The following is a 26,995-nucleotide window of genomic DNA, read 5'->3' as shown; positions in this document are numbered from 1 at the left end:
AGACACCTGTGCTGGTTCCCAGGTGCCTGACACTTCCTCTGAGCCTAATGTCGCTCCCCAACCTCTCTCCGACGCGTCGGAGAACAACACTAGGTCTGGGTTCTGTGTTCTTAGAGAGATCCCTTTGTTCTCTTCCAGAGGGAGCAACCACCATTGTAGGTGTGACTTTATCTCCACTGGAATGGGAAAAACGTCCGACAGTTGTCCGGTTTTCCAGCTCCAAGACCTCTTGAGGAAGAATTGAAGCGGACGTACATGCAGTCTTCTAGAGGGACGAATTGTTGTAGCGAGGAAAGCGTCCCCAGAAGGCTCAACCATTCCCTCGCTGACGTTTGTTGCTTCTCTAAGAAGAGAGAGACTATTCGCAAACCTTTTGCGATTCTCTCTTGCGAAGGAAAACTCGAAAACCCCGAGAATCCATCCGAATCCCCAGATAGACTAGGTCTTGTCTGGGGGTCAGCTGAGACTTCTCGAGGTTCACAAGCAATCCCAACGCTTTGATTAAATCGAGAGTTAACTTTAGGTCCTCCAAGCACTGTCTCTCCGATCTGGCCCTGATGAGCCAGTCGTCCAGATACATCGAGACATTCACTCCTTTGAGGTGAAGAAACCTCGCCACATTCTTCATCAGGCTTGTGAAGACCTGAGGAGCTGTGGACAGGCCGAAACACAAGGCTCTGAACTGAAAGATCCATTCCCCCCTCCCCCCGTCATGAAACGGAGGTACTTCTTCGATGAAGGGTGGATCGGGACGTGAAAGTAGGCGTCCTGGAGATCTAAAGACACCATCCAATCTCCCTGACGTAATGACGCCATGACTGAAGCAGAAGTCTCCATGGAGAACTTCTCCTTCTGAACAAATTTGTTCAGAGAGCTGACGTCCAGTACTAGGGTACTCCAAGCCTCCCGAGGCTTTCGCCACCAGAAAAAGGCGATTGTAAAACCCCGGGGAGCGTTGATCCCGTACCAATTCTATCGCTCTCTTGTCCCACATTTGCTCCACCATCGATCGAAGAGTATCCCTCAGCACAGGATCCTTGTATTTGGCTGATAGTTCCCTTGGTATTGACGTTAAGGGAGGAGTGTTCAGGAAAGGGATACGATATCCCTTCCTTAAGATCGCCAAAGATGACGCGTCTGCATTTATCAGTGTCCAGGCTTCCACAAATCCCAGGAGCCTGGCACCTACTGGTGCTTGGAGGAGAGAATCTTCATTTTCCTTTCTTAAAGGGACGAAAAGCAGATCTACTTCTCTTCTCTGGAGCCTTCCTCCTTGTGGAAGGTCTGGAGGTCGGAACACCTCGAAAGGGCTGCACCGTTGTACTGGGTCCTTTCTTGTCCGATGCAGAAACAGGTTTCTTCTTTCTTGCTGACTGCGTCAGCGATCCTGAGTTGCCTTCTCAGTAAAGAATGCGCAATGTCCTTTACTAACCTGGAAGGAAGGGGAAAAAGAAAAAGTCCAGATAGCGGGCGCATATAGAAGTGCTGCTCTCTGAGCATGTGAGACTGCCTTAGTTAAGAAGGCGCCATATACAGTCCTTTTCTTTAAAAGACCTGCTCCAAACAAAGAGGTTATTTCAAAAGATCCATCCTGTACCGCCTTGTCAATACAAGACAATATGCATAATAGGGCTTCAGGTTCGATTCCTTCCGAATCATGTGCTTTCTTGGACATCACCCCAAGGGACCAATCTAAGAAGTTAAAAACTTCCAATACACGAAAGACGTCCCTTGAGGAGATGATCCAGTTCCGAAATACCCCATGTAATCCGTGCAGAATTGAGACTTGGACGCCTTGAAGCGTCAACCAAAGTCGAAAAAATCTGTTTGCGGTTGTAGAAGGGAGAGCAATACCCATATTCTCTCCCGTCTGATACCAAACGCCTCTTTTCCCAGCCAATCTTGCTGGAGGCATACAGAAGACTGTCCTTACTAAGTCTTTCTTAGACTTCATCCAAGAGTCTAAGGAATGTAAAGCTCTTTTCATCGATATGGTAGGTTTCATTTTTGAGAAAAGACGAAGGCTTCTTTGTCTTAGTACTGGAAAAGAGCGAGCGCGGAGAAGGAGGAGCGGCAGGAGTCAACTCGTCTCCGTACTCCTCCAGCAGTAGGGGGTAGTCAACACCTTATAGTTAGAGAGACCTTCCCCTTCCACTATATTCGTCATCCGAGTTTTCCTCTAACTCGGGATCCACATGCTTCTCCGCTCTCCTTTCCGAACGTTCGTCTTCTTGAGGAGACAAACTCCTAATAGGAGAGGGGCTAAGGGAATGATACTCCTTCCTCTTTCCCGCTCTAATAGTCTTTGAAGGCGTCATAGGCTTCGGCTTCTCTAGAATTTTAGAAGACGCTTCCCGCTTACATGACGCTTTCCCGTTCGCCAAGCGTCATGGATGACGTCTTTTGCTGACATCTCGATGACGCTTCGCGCTTGGAAGACGCTCCGCTCTCCAAAGGCGTCCTACTTGGCGTCATAATATTGGACGGAGCGTCATGTCTATGCTCCTTTTCCAATGACGCTTCGTGTCTAAAAGACGTCTTACGTCTCTCTGGCGTTACGACACTCTCGTAAGCACCTGTTCTCGCTCTCGAACTAGACGTTTCTGTAAGACGTTTAGCGTTTCCGTCTGTATGACGCTTCTCGTTGAACAGGTGAGAGAGGACGAGATTCTTAATTGGAAGCGTCACGTCCTTCCGACGTGGCGCTAAAACTCCCACTAGAGATGACAGTTGCTCTTGAACTGCCATGATGATCTTTCTTGACGCTTCTCCCACGTCCAGTGCATGACGTCTTTCGTCATCACTCGGGGGAGAAGAAGGAAAGGGTACTTCCGCGTACACTTCAGGTGACGCTGACGCCCCCTTCGCTTTCTTGCTAGATGACGGAGCGTCATCTGAGAAACGCTCTGGACTAGAATCTATGTCAGCTTCATATGACGCTTCAGCGGTCTTGACAAGTTCGATTCCTTCCACCCTCGTTTAGGTGAGGGAGAGGGAGATGACGAGAAAACACTCGCGAATGACGCTTTTTCTAAAGCGCCCTTGAGCCGCCTGCCACGAAGCAGAGCTAGCTGAAGGGACGTCTGACCGTTGGGGATCCCCCACAACCTCCTTAAGGCTTTCGACTTTCCTTCTCCTCTGGGCTTGTGAGCTTGGAAGAGGTCTAGGCCTAGGGAGCGTCGCAGGGACGATCAAACGCCCCCTCCACAACACTGGGAGAACTCACTTCACAGTAATGTTCACTTTCACTAGCCTTACCTTTGAAGTCCGCCATCTTGGACTTCATATCTCTAATTGTAGCTTTCAGATTGGCGATTTCCGATGCCGAATCCGAAAAAGCACTCTGAGAATGAGATACATAGGGAGAATCTACATCAGTAGGATTAGAATTATCAGTGAAAGGCTCAATAGGCCTTGAACTCACACCTTTCAATCGTCTAATTCTATCCCTCTCTAACTTCTTCAAATAAGAAGTCAAAGTCTTCCACTCTTCTGCATTCAATCCCTCGCATTCCTTACAAGTATTAATAGCAGAACACTGAAACCCCCTACATTTACGGCATACAGTGTGAGGATCAACCGAAGCTTTCGGTATCCTCACCCTGCAGCCTACATTCACACACATTCTCACACTCACATTAGAATCAGACATACTGAGAAAAATCCAAAAGAGTTATTCCAAAAACAGTCCACAGTAGCGAATGCCAAAACACGATCCAAATACGTCACCAAAAAGCCGAAAAAACGTTGATCAAAGGTTGAAAAATGAATCTAAGTCAGGAGGTAATAACAACAATGTTGATACCACCGGCGACAGAGAAAATATGATAGAAAACGGGGATGGTTCCTAGTCCTGCCGCCCAGGGCAGGCAGTAGATCACCTGACATACCTGTAGCGAGTGGCGGGCGAAATTTGAACTTCTGTCGGGGACGACGGAGTCTTAGCTATGTATATATCTGACAGGTAAGTTGATTGTATGAAAACATATTTTTAAAAGTTCTTGAAACTAAAATGTACTCTTGAAAGAACTGACAGGTAAGGAACAAGATTAACATCACATTATGTATCCTCATTTGAAGCTCCAGTTTATAACCAGAAACAACATGCCATTTTTTTTAGTTTCTCTGTATATAATAGACACAATGTATTCAACTTTCTGGCTCCAATTTATAATCAGTGATACTATGTACATTACTTTTGTGACTTCAGTTTATTAGCAGATACTAGTATTTGACACTACAATTTATGTTTGTAACTGTAAATAGTATGTACTACACCCTGTACTCCCAATTTATAATCTAATGTTACGAATGGAACCTTGCAGCTCCTATTTATAACCAGAGATAATAAACTACCATGGTTATTCAGATATTTTTTGTTAAAGCAGAAATGTGTTCCACAATGTTTCGGGGCAAAAATATTGGGTGAACACAGGGATACCGATATTGTACATGGAACATAAATTCACTTTCATAAAATGCTTTTTGCACGCATGGTTCAGAAATGCATGAAACTAATTATATAAAAGAGGCTAATGTTTCTGGTGAGATGGTGTCTTTCTTAACAGAAGTATATTAAAAAGGACCAAGATTTACAGATGATAAGCATCTTCTTATGTGAACTGGTACTCTGACAGCTGGACTAGACATTCACAAATGTAGTAGTTCAAGAGAAAAAAATTGACTGGCAATTGGCCAAACACTTCATTATTTATCTGTAAGTGCCTTTAGACTAAAGAAATCCAGTACCCCATGAAGGTTCTTGTAAGACTCCACAGCAATCATAGAAGACAATGACTTAATAATTGTATACAGTTAATGCTAATATGACAAATTTTTTAATCAATTTTTATTCTTCATAGCTAACAAACCTGAGGTCTTAACAATAGGATAATCTTCTAGCACCAGCTGGAAACCGGTTTAAAACAATCAAAAGATTGTAAAACAAGGAATCTGTAGCATCTGGCAATTCATATGTATACAAAGTGGATGTTGGTCACCGACAAGGCTTGGAACCTTGTGACGCACCAGTCTTTCTTCCAACCCGGGATATGAGGTGGGCAGCTAATGTTAAGACCCTGGCTTTGTTAGCTAAGAAAAATACAAACTGATTAAAAATACCAAATTTGTAACTAATTTGTATTTTTCATAACTAACAAACCTTCGGTCTTAACATTAGGATTTACTAGCGCCAAGCTGGAAACCGGTAGAATTAAAATTACACTTGTAGATCCAGGGACTAATGGCATCTATACCAGGTCACGGGGCATGTATACCCAGAATGCCCACGGCTACCTGTGACCCATCAGTTATTTCCTTCCTACCGCCTTTAAGATAAGACGTGTTACTGTCTATCTCATTTAAAGCGGTTTTTTCAGTTTGCCCGTTCTTTATCCATTTCATTTTTTTATTTTTCATTCCTTTTCTTTCTCCAAGTGTGATCAGTGTGTGGTAAGAGTGTATACGTGGTATGATGGAGAATTTTGCCTCAACATCGGGATCGTCTACCGCTTCGAAGAGGAGACAAAGGAAATGCCCAGGAGTCAGTGGCTTCCCTTGTTCTAGGTTCCTAACTTCGGTGTCGACGGATCCTCATCCAACGTGTAGTAGGTGCAGGGAAAACGTATGTACGGTTACTAATCCGTGTTCTGTTTGTCGCGGTTGGTCGGTGGAACAGTGGAAGAAGTTCTATGGGAAAAAGCCAATACAAAAGAAAGGGGGTGACGCCATCTTTGGATGACCAAACCTACCGGCTTCTTTTGTATCGGTAATAAACCAGGCTGCTCCATATGTTTCTCCACCTGCTTTTGAATTGTCTCATACCCCTTCGGTTTCTCCTAGCGGTTCTGTATCGGAAACGTCAGGAGGGGCCTTGGGTAATTTTATGAATAATTGCACTCTCCTTTGTTCCCAGCAAGTAGAGGGGGAGATCCGCCATCTTTGTTCCAGGCTCCTGCTACGCAAGCGCATAGGTTAGATGGTACGTGGTCAGCGCTAGGCCTACCAGGCGTACCAACCTTGGATGGTCTGCTTGCGCATTATATGACGTCACGGTTCCAGCAGGGTCCGGCAGCGGTGAATGTTCCTCATCCCCCGGGCTTGCAATTTATGGGAATTAATGCCGCTGCTTCACCATCCCACTCAGTATTTACAGCGATGCAGAACGTGGGAGGTAGTTTGGTAGCAAATGTGCGGTTGCCAGCAGAAACCTCTCAGTCTCTCCCTACGAGAGGGATGACGTCACAACATACGTCACACTCTGAGATGGCAGGCGTGATGACGTCACAGACCGATTCTCGGCCCTTTTTCGCTGCACCCAGACGCTAATACGCCTTCTGACCCGTCAATGCAAACTGTAATGCAGAAATTACAGGATATAGAGGAGAGAATGAATAAGAGAGACAAAAAGAAAAAGTGTGATTCGCCTTCTTCGTCTTCTTCCTCTAGTTCGGCGTCATCGCTAAGTCCGATAACGTCACGGCGAGTGCCAGTCAAGCGTTGGAGGAGGATTCGGGAGTTCCTAGCGGATCCTCGGGCCAAGAGGAGAAGAATCAATTCTTCCTCTTCTTCGGACCAAGACTGTCATTTCCAAGTCAGCAAGAAGGTCGGAAAATCAGTGGCTATTAAGCACAAGGTTGGCAGATGAAGCCGTTCGCAAGAGTCCGAACAAGCGAGAGAGGTGACGGCCGGCGAGCTAGCGGCCGAGGCGGAGTTGCCAGTTCGGATCGCAAAAACTGCGATACCTCTGGTAAAATCGACGTTGGCGGCGAAAGGTGCAGCAGAGGATGGAATGCAGGTCCCTCCAGTTTCGCCCGTAAGGCCGTTCAAAATACGTACGAAGGACGATAAGGCTCCTATTAAAAGTACGAAAAAATAGAGAGTTGGCAACCTCGGCGGATACGTTCGTGGAAGGCAGTGTCCGTCTGGATAGGAGGCCGAGGCCGGGCTCGCCGACGCTCGAAAACGATGCCAATGCTAATAGAGACGAACTTACCTCTGTCTTAAGGGAGCCTTCATCTTGGAGATCTAGACGAGATTCTCGCTCTAGATCCGTGAGCAGAGAAAGAGTGAGAACAAACCTTCGGTCTTAACAACAGGATAGACTGATACTTGGAGGGAGGTACAAGTACCCTGAACTGCTGGGGGTCCAGCCCACCTGACCATCCTTCCTAAAAGATAGAGGTCTAAAGAGGGGGATCTGAGACCGTGAGAGAACAGATAAAAGAGTATCTAAAAACTCAACCGTCTGGGATTCTACACAATGAGATATATCCAGATTCATTGCATTTGTGGAAGGTAAAAAGAACTTTGTCTGTTCAAGCAACAAACCACATAGGCCACAGAGATTTGTTACCACTCCTTTCTCCCCTTGTTAGAGAGATGAGTAAGTGCTACTGAGATGCAGATTTCTTTACTGTATAGGAACAAACCAAATCACTGCAACCAGTATGGCTGCCACATTCCCCCGTATCATACCAATTCCTGCTTATGATGTGTCATATTCTTCAACCCGCCTGCATGAAGAAGAAAGGAAAAAAAGAGAAAGAAGGAGACCAGCCACCTCCCTCACTCTCTCTCCCACACAATCATCTTAGGTTACATACAAACTGTCCCACTCGGGGCACTGGATGAGCTACATAACTTGATAGGCAGCTACTACCAGACCCAAAGAAAAAAAAGTGTCCAAGGACCTGTGGGCAATGTCCTTCAAGAAAACTAAGTGAATGTGGTCTTCTGAAACCAGGAACCACATTCAAAATCCTATGAACACACAAGTTTTTATTTGCCAGAGAGGAACTCATTCCTTTGATGTCATATGCTCTAGACTGCACAGACACTATGACAGAACTATCTGGTGAGGAGTATGCCTGCTTAATCACCTTACGCAACCAGAATGAAAAGGAAATCTTGGAAACTTCCACTTTGGACTGGGTGTTAACATAAAGCCTATGACACCTAGGCCGTAGGTGGAGAATCATTTAGATAGCAGGGCAGAGCTCTGACAGGACAATGCAAAAAACTTCTAAGGATCACTTTTCACCAATTCATTCAAGAGAAAAATGAAAACAAGACAAAATTTGCTATCAGGGGATTTTGAGTCTTACCTACGAATTCCAGGACAAATCCTAAGGCCACAGACCTCTAACCCCTGTTGCTTTTATTGTCATAACTCAGGCCATGAAGCTTAACCGCTCTCTTTGAGGAAGCCAAGGCCAATGGGAAAACTGTCTTTAGTCAGATTCCCGACTGACGATTGACGTGGTGGTTTGAATGGAGCTCGAGTGAGACTACTCATGACCAGAGTAAGATTGCACATCACTTGTTTGAGCTCTCTTGTTGAACAGGACCGTTCAAAACTCCTAAACAACACCGAGATTTCCCAGAATAAAGAGATGTCCAAGCCTTTCAGGTGCAGGATTAACAAGAAGGTGGCCAGATGCCCCTGAGCAAGAGGAATCCAGATTGAGTCATTTAGTATCTTTTGTCGATTAGGCTTAAGATCCAATTCGTACTGCATATTGTATAATATATTCAATTTGACAAATACCACGTTTTTCACATGAATTTGGCATTTTAATAGCCAACTTGAGTACAGAAGAAAAGTCAGTAACAAGAAGAACAGAGAAACTTTTATACAAAATAAATGCATCTGAAACAGCCATTAGTTTCAATAAAACCTGTAGTAATAATAATAATAATAATAATAATAATAATAATAATAATAATAATAATAATAATAATAATAATATATGCTACAAGACCTTCATTAATACAGGTTTTATTTAAAATAATGGCTATTTCAGCTGCATTTAATTTGTATAGAAGTTTCTCTATTCTTCTTATTACTGACTTTTCTTCTGCACTAAAATTGACTATTAAAACGCCAAATGGGGGATTCAAATACAACACGTGGTCATCGTCGTCTTCTCCTCCTTGCAATATTTCATCCTTACACCCAGAAGGACATTGTCGGGCAGGTGTTGTGGGACTGAAATTCTTGTGGGAGTCCTACAGTATACATAGTCTGTTGCAAAGCATGGGGTTCTTAGTGATGAATTCTGATTGGCTTAACTGGTTCAGTAGGGAGTAGGAAGGTCTCTTGAGTAGTATTCAAAGAGGGCTTCTTGTCAAGGATGAGGATGGCTTCCAGCAAGCGTAGTCTTCTTGGGTCTGGGGCATTGCCGGTGATGGTGGTGTTGTTGATAATGTTGTCAAGGGATTAAGCATAACTGTGACAATTGAGGACATGGTTCTTGATAGCTGCCTTTTGTATGTGACATGAAATCCTCTTTGCGAGACGCACAGCAGTTATGCCAATATATGTTCCAGGACATCCATGGATAAGGCATTGTCATTGGTATACTACACTGGAATGCTTCAGGGGGTCTCCTGCTGGGGACAAAGGGTTGTTCTGCCTTATCAAGTCCCGACTTCTTTTCTTCTTGTAATATACAAGCTCTATGCTTTTTCTTTTTTCAGTGGGAGTGACATTTTCCATCATGATCTTTTTAATGGTGTTCTCCTCCTCCTTGTACTTAAGAGTGCATAAAGGCCTTGTAGTACAAGCAGTCCCCGGTTAATGGTGATCTGGTTTTATGGCACAACTAAAATTGGCGATTTATGGTGCCATAATGGACCAAGTTCCAGTTATTGGTGCCATAAGATGCTGATAATAGAGCTATGCCACCATAAGGTGCTGATAATAGAGTTATGACACCATAACACACATACTAGAGGTATACCATTAACCGGTTATTGGCGCCATTTATCGAATCTACTCCGTAAATCACCAAGTTTTGGTTAATGGCAGTTTTCTCTTATTAGCTGCTCGCTAAGAACAAAACCCCCCCGGATAACAGGGGACTGCCTGTATAAGGTGATGGTGTCTTTTTCTTCTTCATGTACATCTTCATTTTTATACCATTTCTCAAGAGCTATCTCAATCTCATGGTTAATTAGTTTACTAGAGTACCCGTTATTTACAACTACTTGGGAAGCTGTCTAACTCTTGAGGTGTGTCCTGCCAGGTGGAGCAGTGGGACAGGGCCCATCGTACGCAAGCCCTGACTGTTTGTTTGTATGTTTGTATGGCAAGGCACTTGCTTTTGCTATTAAGGCACATTCCTAAATTAATTTTCATCCTTGGTGTCCACTTGAACGATGCCATCGATATGGCGGACGTTTCCGAGGGCTCTAGATCTGGGCGAAGACTTGTTCCTCGTTGGTGCCCATGTAGGAATTGACAAATAAGCCTCCTAATGGGGATCCCATCACTATGCTGTCTTTCTGCCAGTACATATGTCCTCGGTGGGTGGAGAAGGGAACTCTCTTCAAACAAATGTCCAAAAGGGCTCGCAGTGATGACTGTGGGATGATGAGGGGAGGGGTTGATTCATCCCTATAGACTCGGTCAAGGATAAACTATACTTTCATCAACGGGGACATTTGTAAAAAGATTTCACATTGAGGGAAGCCATAGTGCCAGTGCCAGGAGAATCCTTGATGTTCTCTAGGAACTTGGCAGATGGTCGAAGACTATACCTACACGGGATGTAGGGGGTCAGAATATGGTCAAGTGTTATGCCAAGGCATAAGTCGTCTGTCTGATGATCAGGCAGAGGGGGTTGCCCTCTTTATGATTCTTTATATTACCATATATATAACCTAATCCGAAGTCCCCTTGGATGGGGAGAACAGAACCCTTGCCAATAACCGGGGACTGCCTGTATATTATTATTATTTGAAAATATTAATAAACATATTATACATACATGTACCATAAAAATTCTCTCATCTCAGTAAGAGAGAGATTTTAATTTTTATCATTTTTGCTATCATTTAATCTTATTATACTTACTAATAAAGTATTAATATAATTATTTGAAAATTAGTAAATTATTTTTGTATCATAAAAATGTATCTAGTCATGAAATTAACATCAAAATAAACAAATTATTAGTAAATATTTATCACCTGCAAAATTTTTAATTCAAGCTGCCATGCATGAGGAAACTATAGCAATGTAAATACTGGGTAAGCTCATTATACAAAGCATTAATTTAGGGAGTAACAAAACTGACATTAAATTTCATTATAATTTCATATATAAAAGTACATCTATTAAAAATATAACTAGTCTTTAGTTAAGCTACGATATCTGCACTTATTCAAAGTTCTGGGATAATTACAGACAGCTAATGGCAGGTACAATTCATGATACTCACTTTTGTCCTGTTTCTAGTGGTATTCCAGTAAGAACAGCTGCAGCATCTCTCCAGGAGTTCTCCCTTTCATATATGTCTGCAAGATGTTGTCTAATGCTTGCTACCTGTTCCTCAAAACTAATGACCCTGGGTTGTACCTGACAAATTATTTAATATCTTAGCATGAAGAACACAATACGTACTACAGTAATCCTTTAATTATCTGGATTGCCTTCAGGGACAAAGACCCTAAAGATCTATGATATATATATATATATATATATATATATATATATATATATATATATATATATATATATATATATATATATATATATATATATATAACTTAAAACATTCTTTAAAAAACTGCTGTCTGATGGCTGGGAATATTGCATGGCCTAAGGAAGATTCTGGTACCACTGCTCACAATCAAACAGGCTAGAAAGGGTTTTTGGGGGTAGGGGAGGCCTGGAAAAAGTTTCCAAGGTGGGGGTTTAGGTCAGATGGCTGGGCACCATGGGAGAAAAACATTAAGGTTGTGTAGAAAAGTTGTTTTGGAAGGTGAGTGAGGCTGGGGAGCAGTTTCAGGGATGCAATGCAGGGTGGTTGAAAAGGGCTAGGTAGATGTTTGACTCGATAGAGCTTGTTTTGTTTACTGCATACTATTCTCCTCCCTGGCCTGTCAAGTCTAGTCTCATCCCCAGCTTGTACTGATACTCATGCAACGTACCTACTGAATGTTCTGTGTCATTCATGTGAGAGAGAGAGAGAGAGAGAGAGAGAGAGAGAGAGAAGAGAGAGAGAGAGAGAGTAGAGGAGAGAGAGAGAGAGATTAAATTTTTTCAAGTGTATTTATGTAGTTACATGTTACAAAGATGGGAAAAAGGTACATAGTTACTTTTTTCATTATCGCCTGCTGCATACAGTTTTTAATTTTAGGTGTGATAGTATTTATAAGTATGTTAGTGCTTACAGTTATGTGATGTTCACATAACTATGAGGAAAGGTATGGAGTTGCCCTTGAACACCCCTAGATTTTTTTACTTGCCCTTATCTGATAGGCCCTTGGCTCTACTAATCCAGATAATTGAAGGATTACTGCTAAAAGTCATTAATAATGATTATACAATAACATTCCTAGCTTATTTCACATAAACCAACTTGGTATAAGGAATATCAAATATCAGCTTCAACCTAAAAATATTAAAATTTCTAGAAGCATTTCAATGTGAATGCTTTACCAATTTCTAAATCTAATAATATTCATTCTTCTGTGCCAACCTCTACCTACAGAGAGGGGGAGGGGTAAGTGAAGAGAGCACTGGCAATTATGATATACAATGAATGCCCCGTATTCCTATTCGAGGTATTTTTCTATGAGAAATATCCACAAATTCCTGTATTTTTATCAATTTCTTCATACACTGCACTTTTTGTGATAAAACTATTAAAAAATATACAAGTATAAACATTGTTAGTGGGTTTTAACTAACAAAAAATGATATTGTTAAGATACAATAAAGTTTGTTCATACTTACCTGGCAGATATATATATAGCTGTATTCTCTGAAGTCCGACAGAATTTCTAAAAACTTACGACACACGTAGTGGGAGTAGGGTGGTTAGTACCCATTCCCGCCGCTGGGAGGCGGGTATCAGGAACCATTCCCATTTTCTATCAGATTTCTATCTCCACTGTCTCCTGAGGGGAGGTGGGTGGGTACTTAAAATATATATATCTGCCAGGTAGTATGAACAAACTTTATTGTATCTTAACAATATCATTTTGTTCATGAAACTTACCTGTCAGATATATATATAGCTGAATCCCACCTTTGGCGGTGGGAGAGACAGAAAAGGATTTAGGAAACTATATATGTAGATGATTGACATCTTGGTTCCTTACCTGTTAGCAATAGCTGACTTCGTGATTACTGTCACCCAAGCCTGCATCTGCTTCACTAGAGTTACCAACAAGGTAGAGACCTGTTTAGTTGGTGCGCTCTAGATGATCTGCCAACGGGGACGAGACCACAACTGTGACTAGACCATGACCATACTCAAGAGGACAACGAGGCAAAACCACCACCTACCTAAGTTAGCCTAATCAAATACTCCCATATACCAAAGGCTAAAAGAAGGGAAGACCGCATCGGTGGCCGACCCTACAACCATAACATTAAGAACATTAAAAACTCACCTACCCTTTTCTATGGGAAAGGATGAGTGCTACCTCCTGCCCCCAGGATAGTGTCTCTGCGGCGACGTATGGTCCAAGAGAGTAACAGTTCTCATATGTCGTTCTGACCTCCCGTAAATAGTGCGAGGCGAACACCGAGTTACTTCTCAAAAAAGTGGCACTTAAAATATCTTTGAGAGCCATATTTTTCTGAAAGGCTATAGAAGTCGAAATAGCCCTTACTTCATGAGCGTTAACTTTTAAAAGCTTAAAGTCACTATCTTGACAATAAGCGTGCGCCTCCTTAATGGTGTTCCTCAAAAAGAATGCCAGTGCATTCTTAGACATGGGCATATTAGGCCTCTTAACCGAACACCATAAGTTCTCCGCAGAACCTCTACACTCCTTTGTCCTACGAAGATATTCTTTAAGAGCCCTAACAGGACACAGGACTCTTGACCAATGATTTCTGCCATACCTTTTATTTCGAACGTCCTAGGCCAAGGGTTGGAAGGGTTCTCATTCTTAGCCAGGAATGACATACTCAAAGAGCAGATTGCATTATGCCCTTTGAAGCCGACGTGTTTACTAATCGCCTGTATCTCGCTAACCCTCTCGCCGTCGCCAGAAAGCAGTTAGGAATACAGTCTTCTTCGTCAAATCTCGCAAAGAGGCAGAGTAAATAGGTTCGAAGCGGCTTGACGTTAAAAACTTGAGAACCACGTCAGATTCCACGAAGGCAACTTAGCCATCGGTACCTTGGTGGTCTCAAAAGATTTCAGTAGATCATGAAGGTCTTTATTATTAGCAAGGTCAAGACCTCTATGTCGAAAAACTACAGACAAGACACTTCTGTAGCCTTTAATGGTTGACACTGCGAGCTTTAAATCTCGTCTGAGATAAAGAAGAAATCGGCGATCTGGCTCACAGAGGTCGTGGTAGAGGAAACTCCTTTCTTCCTACACCAGCTCCTAAAAGCTGCCCACTTCGACTGGTAAACCGCGATTGACGAAGGTCTTCTCGCGGTGGCGATAGCTTTAGCCACAGGTTTCGAAAAACCTCTCGCTCTGGCCAACTTCTGGATAGTCTGAACGCAGTCAGACTCAGAGCGGAGAGGTTTTTGTGGTACCTCTCGAAGTGGGGCTGTTTGAGTAGATCTCTCCTTAACGGGAGAGATCTCGGAAAATCCACCAGGTAGGACATCACCTCTGTGAACCAGATCGCTGCAGGCCAAAAGGGGGCGATTAACGTCAACCTCGTCCCCTCCGAAGCTGTGAACTTTCTCATCACTTCCCCCAGAATCTTGAAGGGGGAAATGCGTAGAGGTCTAGGCCCGTCCAATCCATAACAGGGCGTCTACTGCTACTGCCCCCGGATCGAGAACTGGGGAGCAGTAAAGAGGAAGTCTCGTCGTCCTTGCGGTTGCAAAAACGTCCACCAAGGGGCGTCCCCAAAGACTCCACAGCTCCTGGCATACGTCTTGATTGAGGGTCCACTCTGTCGGCAGCAACTGACCTTGTCGACTGAGGAGATCCGCCCTGACGTTCTCGACTCCGGCAATGAACCTTGTCAAGATCGTGATCTCTCTTGCCTTCGCCCAAATCAGAATTTCCTTCGCTAGAGCGAACAGGGAGCGAGAGTGAGTTCCTCCTTGTTTCTTCAAGTATGCCAGGGCTGTGGTATTGTCCGAGTTGACTTGAACCACTCGACGGGAGACTTTGTCCTGAAAGAACTGGAGCGCTAATTGAACCGCTGCCAGCTCCTTGAAGTTGATGTGCCAGGCTACCTGTTTCCCCCTCTCCAGGTGCCTGACACTTCCTCCTCCCCCCCCTAGTGTTGCTCCCCACCCCGTGGATGACGCGTCGGAGAACAACACTAGGTCGGGGTTCCGAAGCTTGAGGGATATGCCCTCTGAGAGCTTTAACGGATCGAGCCACCATCTTAGATGGCTCTTCACCTCTTCTGAGATGGTTAGGATCATATCGAAGTTGTCCTTCTCTGTCCAATTGTCCGACAGGAAGAACTGAAGAGGTCGGAGATGTAGCCTCCCCAGGGAAACAAACTTCTCCAGCGAGGAAATGGTCCCCAGCAGACTCATCCATTCCCTCACCGAGCATGAATCTTTCCCTAGAAAGGCTGACACTTTCTCTATGCCTTGTTGCTGACGTTCCTGGGACGGAAAAGCCCGAAAAGCCACTGAATCCATCTGAATCCCCAGATACACGATGGACTGTGTTGGGGTCAGATGTACTTTTCGAAGTTCACCAGACGTCCCAGGGACGCAGCTAAAGACAGAGTCGTTTTCAGGTCCTTCAGGCACCGGGTCTGCGAAGAGCTCGTATGAGCCAGTCGTCCAGGTAGAGCGAGATCCTGATGTTGGAAAGATGGAGCCACCTCGCCACATTCTTCATTAAGATGGTGAACACGAATGGGGCCGTACTCAGACCGAAACAAAGAGCCCTGAACTGAAACACCTTTCCTTTCAGGACGAACCGAAGGTACTTCATAGACTGGGGGTGTATCGGGACGTGAAAGTATGCGTCCTGAAGATCGAGTGATACCATCCAATCCCCCGGTCTTAAGGCCCCCAGAACTGACTGAGGTGTCTCCATCTTGAACTTTTGCTTTTCTATATAGAGGTTCAAGACGACTTACGTCCAAGACTGGCCGCCACCCTCCCGAGTGTTTCGGAACAAGAAACAATCTGTTGTAAAATCCTGGCGTAGCCAGGTCTAAGACCTGTTCCACTGCTCGTTTCTCGAGCATCTGCTCGAGCAGATCGAAAAGAGTCCTTTGCTTTTCTTGAGGATACGACCTGGGGACAAGTCCCTGGGAGTGGAAGTCAGAGGGGTAGGCTTTACGAACGGAATCTTGTACCCCTTCTCTATGATGTTGAGAGACCAGGTGTCTGCCTCTCTTTCTCTCCAGGCTCCTCCAAACAACTGAAGCCTGGCTCCTACCGGTGACTGAAGGCACGCATTCTCACTTCTTGCCCCTGGACTTAGCCGGGGCTCTACTCTAGGAAGACCTCTTCCTCGGGATACAGATCTAGCTGAAGATCCTCCACGAAAGGGCTTCTGCTGTCTTAAAAGACTGAACTCCTGAAGACGTGGAAGGGACAGCAGGACGTCTCGACGACTGCGTCAAAAGGTCTTGAGTAGCTTTCCCTCCTGCAGACTTACTGCCAGATCTTTCACCAAAGCCTGGGGAAGAGATGACTCGAGAACGGCGCATACAAAAGTTCTGTCTTCTGTGCGGGAGAGACAGACTTAGCCGCAAAATTACAATACAGCGATCTCTTCTTCAACACGCCTGCTGAAAAATGAGATGCTAAATCCTCTGAGCCATCCCTGACGGCCTTGTCCATGCATGACAAAACACTGGACAGCTGTCCCCCAAGCTGATCGAATCTGGCTACGCGACTGGTTGGTCTTAGTACTCCGAGACACCAGTCTAAGAAGTTAAATACTTCTAAGGATCTAAACAGACCCTTCAACAGATGATCCATCTCTGATGTAGTCCACGACACCTTCGCTGAGGCTAACAGAGCTCTTCTTGAAGCATCTACAACCAGCTGGCGAAATCTCCCTGTGCTTGTACGTCGGAACCTTCAAACCTAACTCCTCACCGGTTTCATACCACATCCCAGCCTGGCCTTACCGCTAAGCCTAGACGGAGGCAGGGCGAAAGTAGTGCTTCCTTTAGCTTTCCTAGTCTCCATCCAAGTGTTAACTTTCCTTTAAAGCCCTCTTGGTAGACAAAGACGTTTTCATCTTAACAAACCCTGGTGTCTTCTTAGCTTTCGACGACGAAAACTGCGATGGAGGAGAAGGAGGAGCAGCAGGAAGGAAGGTATCTCCAAAAGAATCATGGAGCAGCCGAGCCAAAACTTGATAGTCTGAAGAAGACGACGTCGAGGGTTGTTCTTCATCAACCTCCTCCGAAGAAACAGCTCAATTCCCTTCTTCCTTACCCGAGTTAAACTCCGAAGAAAGAGGTAGAAGACCTTTCACTCCAAGTCTCCTATCAGACCGATGACGAGAAGAAGAGGGTAACGTATCCTTAACAGAATCGTTAGCCGATACAGGAACAGCAATCACAACTTGAGTAGAACGCGAAGTAGAAGGAAGACGTGTAGCGTCATCTAAAGACTCGGGAATAACTTCCGATCGAGAGCGAACTTCCGTACTCGCGTCCAAGACGCTCTTACGACGATGTCTATTAGCGTCCATCGGAGCGTCAAACCTAGCGTCCCTCCGAGCGTCCAACGAAGCGTCCAAGTGAGCGTCCAACGAAGCGTCCAAAGAAGCGATGAGCGGAGCGTCCCTCCTAGCGTCCCTTGAAGCGTCTCTACGATCGTCTCGCGAAGAGACAAGAATTGATACTTGACGAGCGTCCCGATGAACGTCAACACAAGCATGACGAAGCGGAGCGGTGCGTTCCAAATTCCGTCCGTCAGAAACTAAAGCATCTTCATCAGAAACGTCGATGTCGGAACGCCGAGTGTCCTCACGTCGAGAAGAGAGGGCAGAATGAAGAAACCTCTCTCTCTCCTGACGTTTACTTCCACCTCTAGACAAACGCTGGGGAGAACGAAGTCTAGACGACGAAATACCATGAAAACGGGGACGAAAGACGAGCAGGCGGTAGAAAGACTGTCTTGATCTCTTGATCGGAAGTACTATCGTCCTTCTTACGGACCAGAAAACCGTTTTCCTTCTGCTTAATTAAAGCATCCAGTTGTCGCTGCATAGCAAGGATTACCTCCGTCTGCGAAGGATCTATACGAGGAGAAGAGCCATGCCTGCGAGAAGGTGAGGGGCGAGGGGACGCCTTCTTCCTTCTCCCAGGAACAGCCTTAGCTCTAGAGCGACTGGGGCGCTCAAAGACGTCCTCATCGGAAGACGACCTAGCCTTCTTCTGGGGCGGAAAGGACACGCTTTCCGGAGAAGAATGCCAATCCGACAAAGCATGACGTGAAGCGTCCTGATCTTGAAACGTCCTCTTCACGTGGGGTTCCGCGAATCCGAACGAGATTCCCACCCCGCTTGCGCGGGGAGGACGCGTCGGAAGACGAGAAAACAATCCTTTAGGACAAGTGCTCGAGCACGCTCCTTAGCAGCCTGGGAAGCGTCAACAGGTACTGCTGAAGGGACGTCAGATCGGTGGGGGATCCTCGTAACCCTCCTTCGGCCTTCGACATACCCTCTCCTGAGTCCTGGGAGTCCGGCAGAGGTCCCAGCCTAGAGGCCTATAGGGCCGATCTGACGCCCCCTCCACTTCACTGGGGCACTATCACTACACTTAGCACTTTCCCTGTTTTCAAGGGCTAGAACCTTAGATTCCAGAGTTTTCAAAGAATCTAAAATAAGCGAAAGGGCATTACCCTCCGCAGACACCACTTGAGGGCCCGAAGGCAACACTACGGGGTTAGGAGTCACAAAATCTAAAGAAGGGTTAGAAGGGGTTACATTATTACCCTGTCTACTACCCGATTTACTCCTGGAGGAAGACCTCCTGATCCTATCACGCTCTAATTTATTTACATAGGATTCATAAGTCTTCCATTGAGCATCATTCAAACTTTCACACTCCGTGCAGCGAAAATCATACCTACACACTTGCCCCCTACAACCCTTTACACACTGTGTGAGGATCCACCAAAGCTTTTGGTAACCTCACCTTGCATTCGTCTTTCATACACACTCTGGGCACTAGCCCGAACTAGAACCTGACATATTTAAGGAAAAAACCAAGCCAAAATCAAAAACAATCCAAAGTCACGTATGCCAAGCTATCGATCCAATAACAAATAACCAAAAAGTCAAGAGGATACTCAAGCAAAGAAAGTTTTCCAAAATCCTGAGGCGGAGGTGCTGTAAACAGATGTTTACAACACCGGCGACAGAAGAATCTGATAGAAAATGGGAATGGTTCCTGATACCCGCCTCCCAGCGGGAATGGGTACTAATAACCACCCTACTCCCACTACGTGTGTCGTAAGTTTAGAAATTCTGTCGGACTTCAGAGAATACAGCTATATATATATCTGACAGGTAAGTTTCATGAACAAAAGGCAGTTTCAATCAAGCATTTTTATACAGGTTTCAACTATTGACGGGTTCTAGCTATACAAGTGGGGGGGTTCTGGTGCCCACCCGCCAACAAATACGGGGGGAACACTGTATAATGGGTTAGTACAAAAACTAGTAGAGTCTTAGCTTAATGGAGAGTGCAGGAGTTTGCCCCTTCCAATAAGTAATATCTGCTAAGTAACAAGGACTGGCACATAACCTACACAACAGGGTCCCAAATGCCATCTTGTATTTATAGGATAGGTCAATTCTATATAAAGCACTGAATAGCCTATCCTAACAGGTATTTTATAATTATCATTCAATTTCAAGTACTAACTCACTTATCCTTCAAATTCAGAGACAAATCTGCAAAATTAATCTAAAAATATATGAACATAATTATGTTAGGTATGCTGTATTCAGCATATAAAAAATGATATTGTTAAGATACAATAAAGTTTGTTCATACTTACCTGGCGGATATATATATAGCTGTATTCTCTGAAGTCCGACAGAATTTCTAAAAACTTTCGACAACCACGTAGTGTGGGAGTTAGGGTGGTTAGTACCCATTCCCGCCGCTGGGAGGCGGGTATCAGGAACCATTCCCATTTTCTATCAGATTTCTATCTCCACTGTCTCCTGAGGGGAGGTGGGTGGGTACTAAAATTATATATATTCTGCCAGGTGAAGTTATGAACAAACTTTATTGTATCTTAACAATATCATTTTGTTCATGAAACTTACCTGTCAGATATATATATAGCTGAATCCCACTTTGGTGGGCGGTGGGAGAGACAGAAAAAAGGATTTTAGGAAACATATAAATGTATATGATTGACATCTTGGTTCCTTACCTGTTAGCATAGCTGACTTCGTGATTACTGTCACCCAAGCCTGCTTCTGCTTCACTAGAGTTTCCAACAAGGTAGTGACCTATGTAGTTGGTGCGCTCTAGATGATCTGTCAACGGGGACGGGACCACAATGTGACTAGACCATGACCATACTTCCTGAGGGCAACGAGGCAAAAACCACCACCTAAGTTAGCCTAACAACAACTCCCATATACCAAAGGCTAAAGGAAGGGACGACTGTACTCGGCAGCCGACCCTACAACCATAAACATACAAATATTAAAAACTCACCTACCCTTTTTCTATGGGAAAGGATGAGTGCTACCTCCTGCCCCAAAATAGTGTCTGCGGCGACGTATGGTCCGAGAGAGTAACAGCTTTCATAGGTCGTTCTCACCTCCCGTAGGTATGTGGGAGAAGGCGAACACTGAGTTTACTCCTCCAAAAAGTAGCACTTAAAAATGTCTTTAAGAGCCATGTTTTTCTGAAAGGCTATTGAGGTCGAAATAGCCCTTACTTCGTGCGCGTTAACTTTAAGTATCTTCAAGTCACTGTCTTTGTAAGAAGCGTGCGCCTCTTTAATGGTGTTTCTTAAAAAGAATGCCAGTGCATTCTTGGACATGGGCATGTTTGGTCTCTTGACCGAACACCATAAGTTCTCTGCAGAACCTCGGCAATCCTTCGTTCTACGAATATACTCTCTAAGAGCCCTAACAGGACACAGGACTCTTTCTGGCTCTTGACCAATGATCTCAGCCATACCCTTGATCTCGAATGTTCTAGGCCACGGATTGGAAGGGTTTTCGTTTTTGGCCAGAAACGACATATTCAAAGAGCAGACTGCATTATGCCCTTTGAAACCGACGTGTTTGCTGATAGCCTGTATTTCGCTAACTCTCTTCGCCGTCGCCAGAGCAGTTAGGAATACAGTTTTCGTTCGTTCAAATCTCGTAGAGACAAAGATGAAAGAGGTTCAAAACGATTTGACATCAAATATTTTAGGACCACATCCAGGTTCCACGAAGGTAGCTTCGGTAGTGGTACCTTGGTCGTCTCGAAAGATCTCAATAGATCATGGAGATCCTTATTGTTAGCGAGGTCAAAGACCCTCTATGGCGAAAGACTACAGATAGAACGCTTCTGTAGCCTTTAATAGTTGACACTGCCAACTTTAGATCTTGTTTCAGATAAAGCAAGAAGTCGGCGATCTGGCTCACAGAGGTAGTGGTAGAGGAAACTCCTTTTCTCTTACACCAACTTCTAAAGGCTGCCCACTTCGATTGGTAAACCGCGATTGATGATGGTCTCCTCGCGGTGGCGATAGCTTTAGCCACTGATTTCGAAAAACCTCTCGCTCTGGCCAACTTTTGGATAGTCTGAACGCAGTCGACTCAGAGCGGATAGGTTTTTGTGGTACCTCTCGAAGTGGGGCTGTTTGAGTAGTTATCTCTCCTTAACGGAAGAAATCTCGGATAATCCACTAGGTAGAACATCACCTCTGTGAACCAGATCGCTGCGGGCCAAAAGGGGGCGATTAAGGTCAACCTCGTCCCCTCCGATGCTGCAAATTTTCTCATCACCTCCCCCAGGATCTTGAAGGGGGGAAAAGCGTAGAGATCCAGGCCCCCGTCCAATCCCATAGAAGGGCGTCTACTGCTACTGCTCCCGGATCGAGAAACACGGGGGAAGGCAATACAGCGGAAAAAAGTCTCGCCGTCACTTGAATGTTTGCGAAGAAGTCCACTAAAGGGCATCCCCAAAGACCCCACAGTTCCTGGCATACTTCTTGATTGAGAGTCCACTCTGTCGGCAATAACTGTCCTTGTCGACTGAGGAGATCTGCCCGGACGTTCTTGACTCCGGCAATGAATCTTGTCAATATTGTGACTTCTCTCATCCTTCGCCCAAAGCAGGATCTCTTTTGCTAGAGAAAACAGGGGAGCGAGAGTGGTGTTTCCTCCTTGTTTCTTCAAGTATGCGAGGGCTGTGGTGTGTCCGAGTTGATCTGAACCACACGACGGGAGACTTTGTTCTGGAAGAACTGGAGCGCTAATTGAACCGCTGCCAGCTCTTTGAAGTTTGATATGCCCAGGTTACCTGTTCCCCTCTCCAGGTACCTGACACTTACTTCCTCCCCCCCTAAAGTTGCTCCCCACCCCGTGGATGACGCGTCGGAGAACAACACTAGGTCGGGGTTCTGAAGCTTGAGGGATACGCCCTCTGACAGCTTCCACGGATCGAGCCACCATCTTAGATGGTTCTTCACCTCTTCCGAGATGTTTAACTTCATGTCGAAGTTGTCCTTTTCTGTCCAGCTGTCCGACAGAAAGAACTGAAGAGGTCGGAGGTGTAGCCTCCCCAGGGAAACAAACTTCTCCAGCGAGGAAATGGTCCCCACAGACTCATCCATTCCCTCACCGAGCATGGAATCTTTCCCTAGGAAAGGCTGACACTTTTTCTATGCCTTGTTGCTGACATTCCTGGGACGGAAAAGCCCGAAAAGCCACTGAATCCATCTGAATCCCCAGATACACGATGGACTGTGTTGGGGTCAGATGTGACTTCTCGAAGTTCACCAGAAGTCCCAGGGACGCAGCTAAAGACAGAGTCGTCTTCAAATCCTTCAGGCCCACCGGGTCTGCGAGGAGGCTCGTATGAGCCAGTCGTCTAGATAGAGCGAGATTCTGATGTTGGAAAGATGGAGCCACCTCGCCACGTTCTTCATTAAGATGGTGAAGATAAAAGGGGCCGTACTCAGTCCGAAACAAAGAGCCCTGAATTGAAAGACCTTCCCTTTCAATACGAACCGAAGGTACTTCATTTCGATTGGGGATGTATCGGGACGTGAAAGTAGGCGTCCTGGAGGTCGAGTGATACCATCCAATCTCCAGGTCTTAAGGCCCCGAGAACTGACTGAGGTGTCTCCATCTTGAACCTCTGCTTCTCTATAGAGAGGTTTAGACGACTTACATCCAAGACGGGCCGCCACCCTCCCGATTGTTTCGGTACAAGAAACAATCTGTTGTAAAATCCTGGCGTTGCCAGGTCTAAAACCTGTTCCACTGCTCTTTTCTCGAGCATCTGCTCGAGCAGGTCGAAAAGAATCTTTCGCTTTGTTAGCGGATACGATGGGGACAAGTCCCTGGGAGTGGAAGTCAACGGGGGCGGCTTTATGAAAGGGCATCTTGTAACCCTTCTCTATGACGTCGAGAGACCAGGTGTCTGCCTCTCTACTCTCCAGGCTTCTGCAAACAACTGCAGCCTGGCTCCTACCGGTGACTGAAGGCACGATCTCTCACTTCTTACCCCTAGACTTGGAAGGGCTCTACCTCTAGGAAGGCTTCTTCCTCGAGGAGACGATCTAGCGGAAGTCCCTCCAATAAAGGCTTCTGCTTTCTAAACTGTTTGCGTTCCTGACGACGTTGAAGGGCCAGCCGGACGTCTCGAAGACTGAGCCAACAGGTCTTGTTGTGGGTTTTCCCTCCTGCAGACTCACTGCCAGATCCTTCACCATAGCTTGGGGGAAGAGATGACTCGAGAAGGGAGCATACAAAAGTTCTGTCCTCTGAGCGGGAGAGACAGACTTAGCCGCGAAGTTGCAATAAAGCGACCTTTTCTTAAGAACCCTGCTGAAAAAATGAAGATGAGGCTAACTCCTCTGAGCCATCCCTGACGGCCTTGTCCCATGCATGACAATACACTGGACAAGTCCCCCAAGCTGATCGAGTCTGGCTTACGAGATTGGTTGTCTAAGGCTCCAAGACACCAGTCTAAAAAGTTTGAAACTTCTAAGGACCTAAATAGTCCCCCTTCAAAAGATGGTCCAGTTCGGAAGTCGTCCAAGAAACCTTAGCCGATGCTAAAAGGGCCCTCCTTGAGGCATCCACCACGCTGGCGAAATCACCTTGAGCCGACGTAGGAACCTTCAATCCTAATTCCTCGCCTGTCTCATACCACATCCCTGCCTTACCGCTAAGTCTAGACGGAGGCAGGGCGAAAGTAGTTCTTCCTTTTGCTTTCCTAGACTCCATCCAGGCGTTTACCTTCCGGAAAGCTCTTTTCGTAGATAACGACGTCTTCATCTTCACAAAACCTGGAGACTTACTTGTCTTCGACGACGAAAACTGAGAAGGAGGAGAAGGAGGAGCAGCTGGCTGAAAGTATCGCCAAAACGAATCACGAAGTAGTCGTGCCAAAACTTGATAATCTGACGAGGCAGACGTAGCAGGTTGATCATCATCAACATCCTCCGAAGAACTGCTAAGTTCTCCTTCTTTCCCTACCCGAGTGCAAGTCCGAAGGAAGAGGCAGAAGTCCTTTAGCTCCAGTCTCCTATCTGAACGATGAAAAGAAGACGAGGGTAACGGATCCTTAACAGTAACAGATCAGGAGTCACTTTTAGAGGCAAACGTGCCAAAGTCTCGGGAACCACATCCGAGTGACAGCGAACTTCCACATTCGCGTCCACAGAGGTCTTACTAGAACGTCTACGAGCGTCCATCTGAGCGTCCAATGTAGCGTTCTCTCGAGCGTCCAAATCAGCGTCCAACCGACGTCCAGCGAAGCGTCCAATGGAGCGTCCATCAAGAGACTCTTCTACCGTCCCGCGAAGCGCCCTTCCGAACGTCCAGCGAAGAAACTTGACACTGCCCGACTAACATAACGTTGAGCGTCCACACTGTCATGTCGAAGAGGTGCAGAACGCAAAACGTCGTCAGCAGAAGCGTCGAAGTCGGAACGCCGAGCGTCCTCTCTACGGGAAGAGAGAGGCAGCTGCAGAGAACTCTCTCTAACTTGGCGTCTACCGTCACCTCTAGAATGACCCTGGGAGCAAAACGACGTCTAGAGGGCGAAAATATCAGAAGACGGGGACGAAAAATGACAATTTGTCCAAAATTGCATTTTTCCTAACTATACAAACCTGAGGTCCTTTTTAACAATAGGGGGGAAGGTTACTTAGCGGCAGCTGGATAGGTCGTAAGCTTTCGAACAAGGGGTTCGGTAGTTAAACTGCTGTCCGACAGGCGCGCGCGCGCCGACTGGTAGGTAAACAAATCACTTTTGCTTTTGGCCCAAGCAAAAACTGCAGAGTGAGGGGTGGCATGAGGTGGGGCTATGTGTAAAAGGACCTCAGGTTTTTGTATAGTTAGGAAAAATGCAATTTTGGACAAATTGTCATTTGTTCCGACACGGCATACAAACCTTCGGTCCTTTTACAATAGGAAGACTCACTTCTTTGGTGGGTGGAATCTGAGTCTTTTGTGAACAGACTGGTGTTCGCCCAACCTTGGAAGCCTCCCTGGTCGTAAGAGCGAGGGAGGGATCCAAGCCTCTGTCCGATTGATCGGGGTGTGCACCGCAGGATCAATGGTCAGACCTCTGGACCAAGTACTAAGAGAGAGGCAAGCGTATCTCTTCGTACCAGCAAACAAGAACAAGTTCCTATTTGCAAGAGGCAACAACGTTATGGTTTGTCTCTTGTTGGCATCCACTTCCCCCCCCCTTGTAGGAGGAAGTGGTGGGATATTCGCTCCCATCCCTAGTGAAGGGATAGGATGGGGCTCTGTCGAGTAGCTCACCGGCATCTCGTCCTTATCCAGCAAGGTGATGACCGTATCCCTCTACCCACAGGTAGAGGGGTAGAAAAAGATAGGAAGAGAAAGCCAGTCACTCTCTCATTCACTTATCTATTCTTACAGTCACACCAGGACTCGATGCTGTTCAGGCCTGCAGGGTCTGGGTTAGCTACACAACGTGTTTGAGCAGCCACCACGGGTCCTAAGGAAAACGATCCAAGGACCTGGTGGGCAATATCCAAAAGGTAGAAGGAGGTGCCAGTGGTCTGGTTGTACCGAGACCCCTGCCTTCAGCCTGCGCCACGGAGAAGTTCTTGTGTAACTCGAGGGAGTGTACTTCTAGGTCATCTTGGTGCTGACGAAGAGTCTTCAACACTCCGCCTGGGATGTCGAGTTTCTTCAGAAAGCGCGGTCGCGCTTTCACAGGACAAAGCAGCATCTCCTTCGCATCGAAGGCGGTGAAGTCCATTAGGGAGGGGACTGTGAAGGACTCTAACCGATCGTCAGGAACAGAAGGGTTCAGAGTCTTCGCTACGAATTCGGTACGAAATCGAGCGTCACGAATCCCCATCCCCTGGATGCTTGACTTCGCAGGCAAACGTCATGCAATTACCTCAGAGGAAAAGAAGGGTAATTTTCGAATGACCTATCCCTCTTCTCGACTTCGGTGATGTCCTGTACCCATACTGGTCTATCCGTCTGCAGCGAAGTTGTTGTTCTCGGTAGTGGATAGGACACCGACACTCAATGTTGGGTGTCGATGGTATGGGTACTGTGACAAGCCGTTAGGACGAAGAAAAGATTGTTATGGAACAACCGAACTAAGTCCACGCGAAGTTCGTAACAGACTTGGGCGCTCTGACAGCTGCCTACTGACTGCGTTCGGTAGGAGGCAAGTTGTCCAAGCACCCGAGCAAGTCACGTGACCTTCGCCTTAACAGGGTTATGCCAAGAGACTAAACAAATAATTTGTTCGTCACCGATGCCAGAAGGCAAGGTGATGACTCTCTTAAGGCATGTGCCCAACAGGCGAAAGTCAATTGCCTTCTAGAGACCGCGGTCCTTGATGGCAAGATATCTCATAGTTATAGTTGATTCTC

General features: G+C 45.8%; 1 protein-coding gene across 1 annotated transcript in view; it reads right to left on the bottom strand.

Annotated features, from left to right (window-relative positions):
* LOC135220609 (COP9 signalosome complex subunit 4-like) overlaps positions 1 to 26,995 on the bottom strand; it is a 123,352-nt gene that overhangs the window by 72,811 nt on the left and 23,546 nt on the right. Inside the window, exon 4 of the mRNA XM_064257912.1 lies at positions 11,226 to 11,362. Within this exon, the coding sequence (XP_064113982.1) occupies positions 11,226 to 11,362 (137 nt within the window). The remainder of the gene's footprint in view (positions 1 to 11,225; positions 11,363 to 26,995) is intronic.

This window comes from Macrobrachium nipponense, chromosome 2 (genome assembly GCF_015104395.2).
Source record: "Macrobrachium nipponense isolate FS-2020 chromosome 2, ASM1510439v2, whole genome shotgun sequence".
NCBI classification, from domain to species: Eukaryota; Metazoa; Arthropoda; class Malacostraca; order Decapoda; family Palaemonidae; genus Macrobrachium; species Macrobrachium nipponense.
The sequence above is the reverse complement of the archived record's forward strand: the minus strand, read 5'-3'. Positions and strand labels throughout refer to the sequence as shown.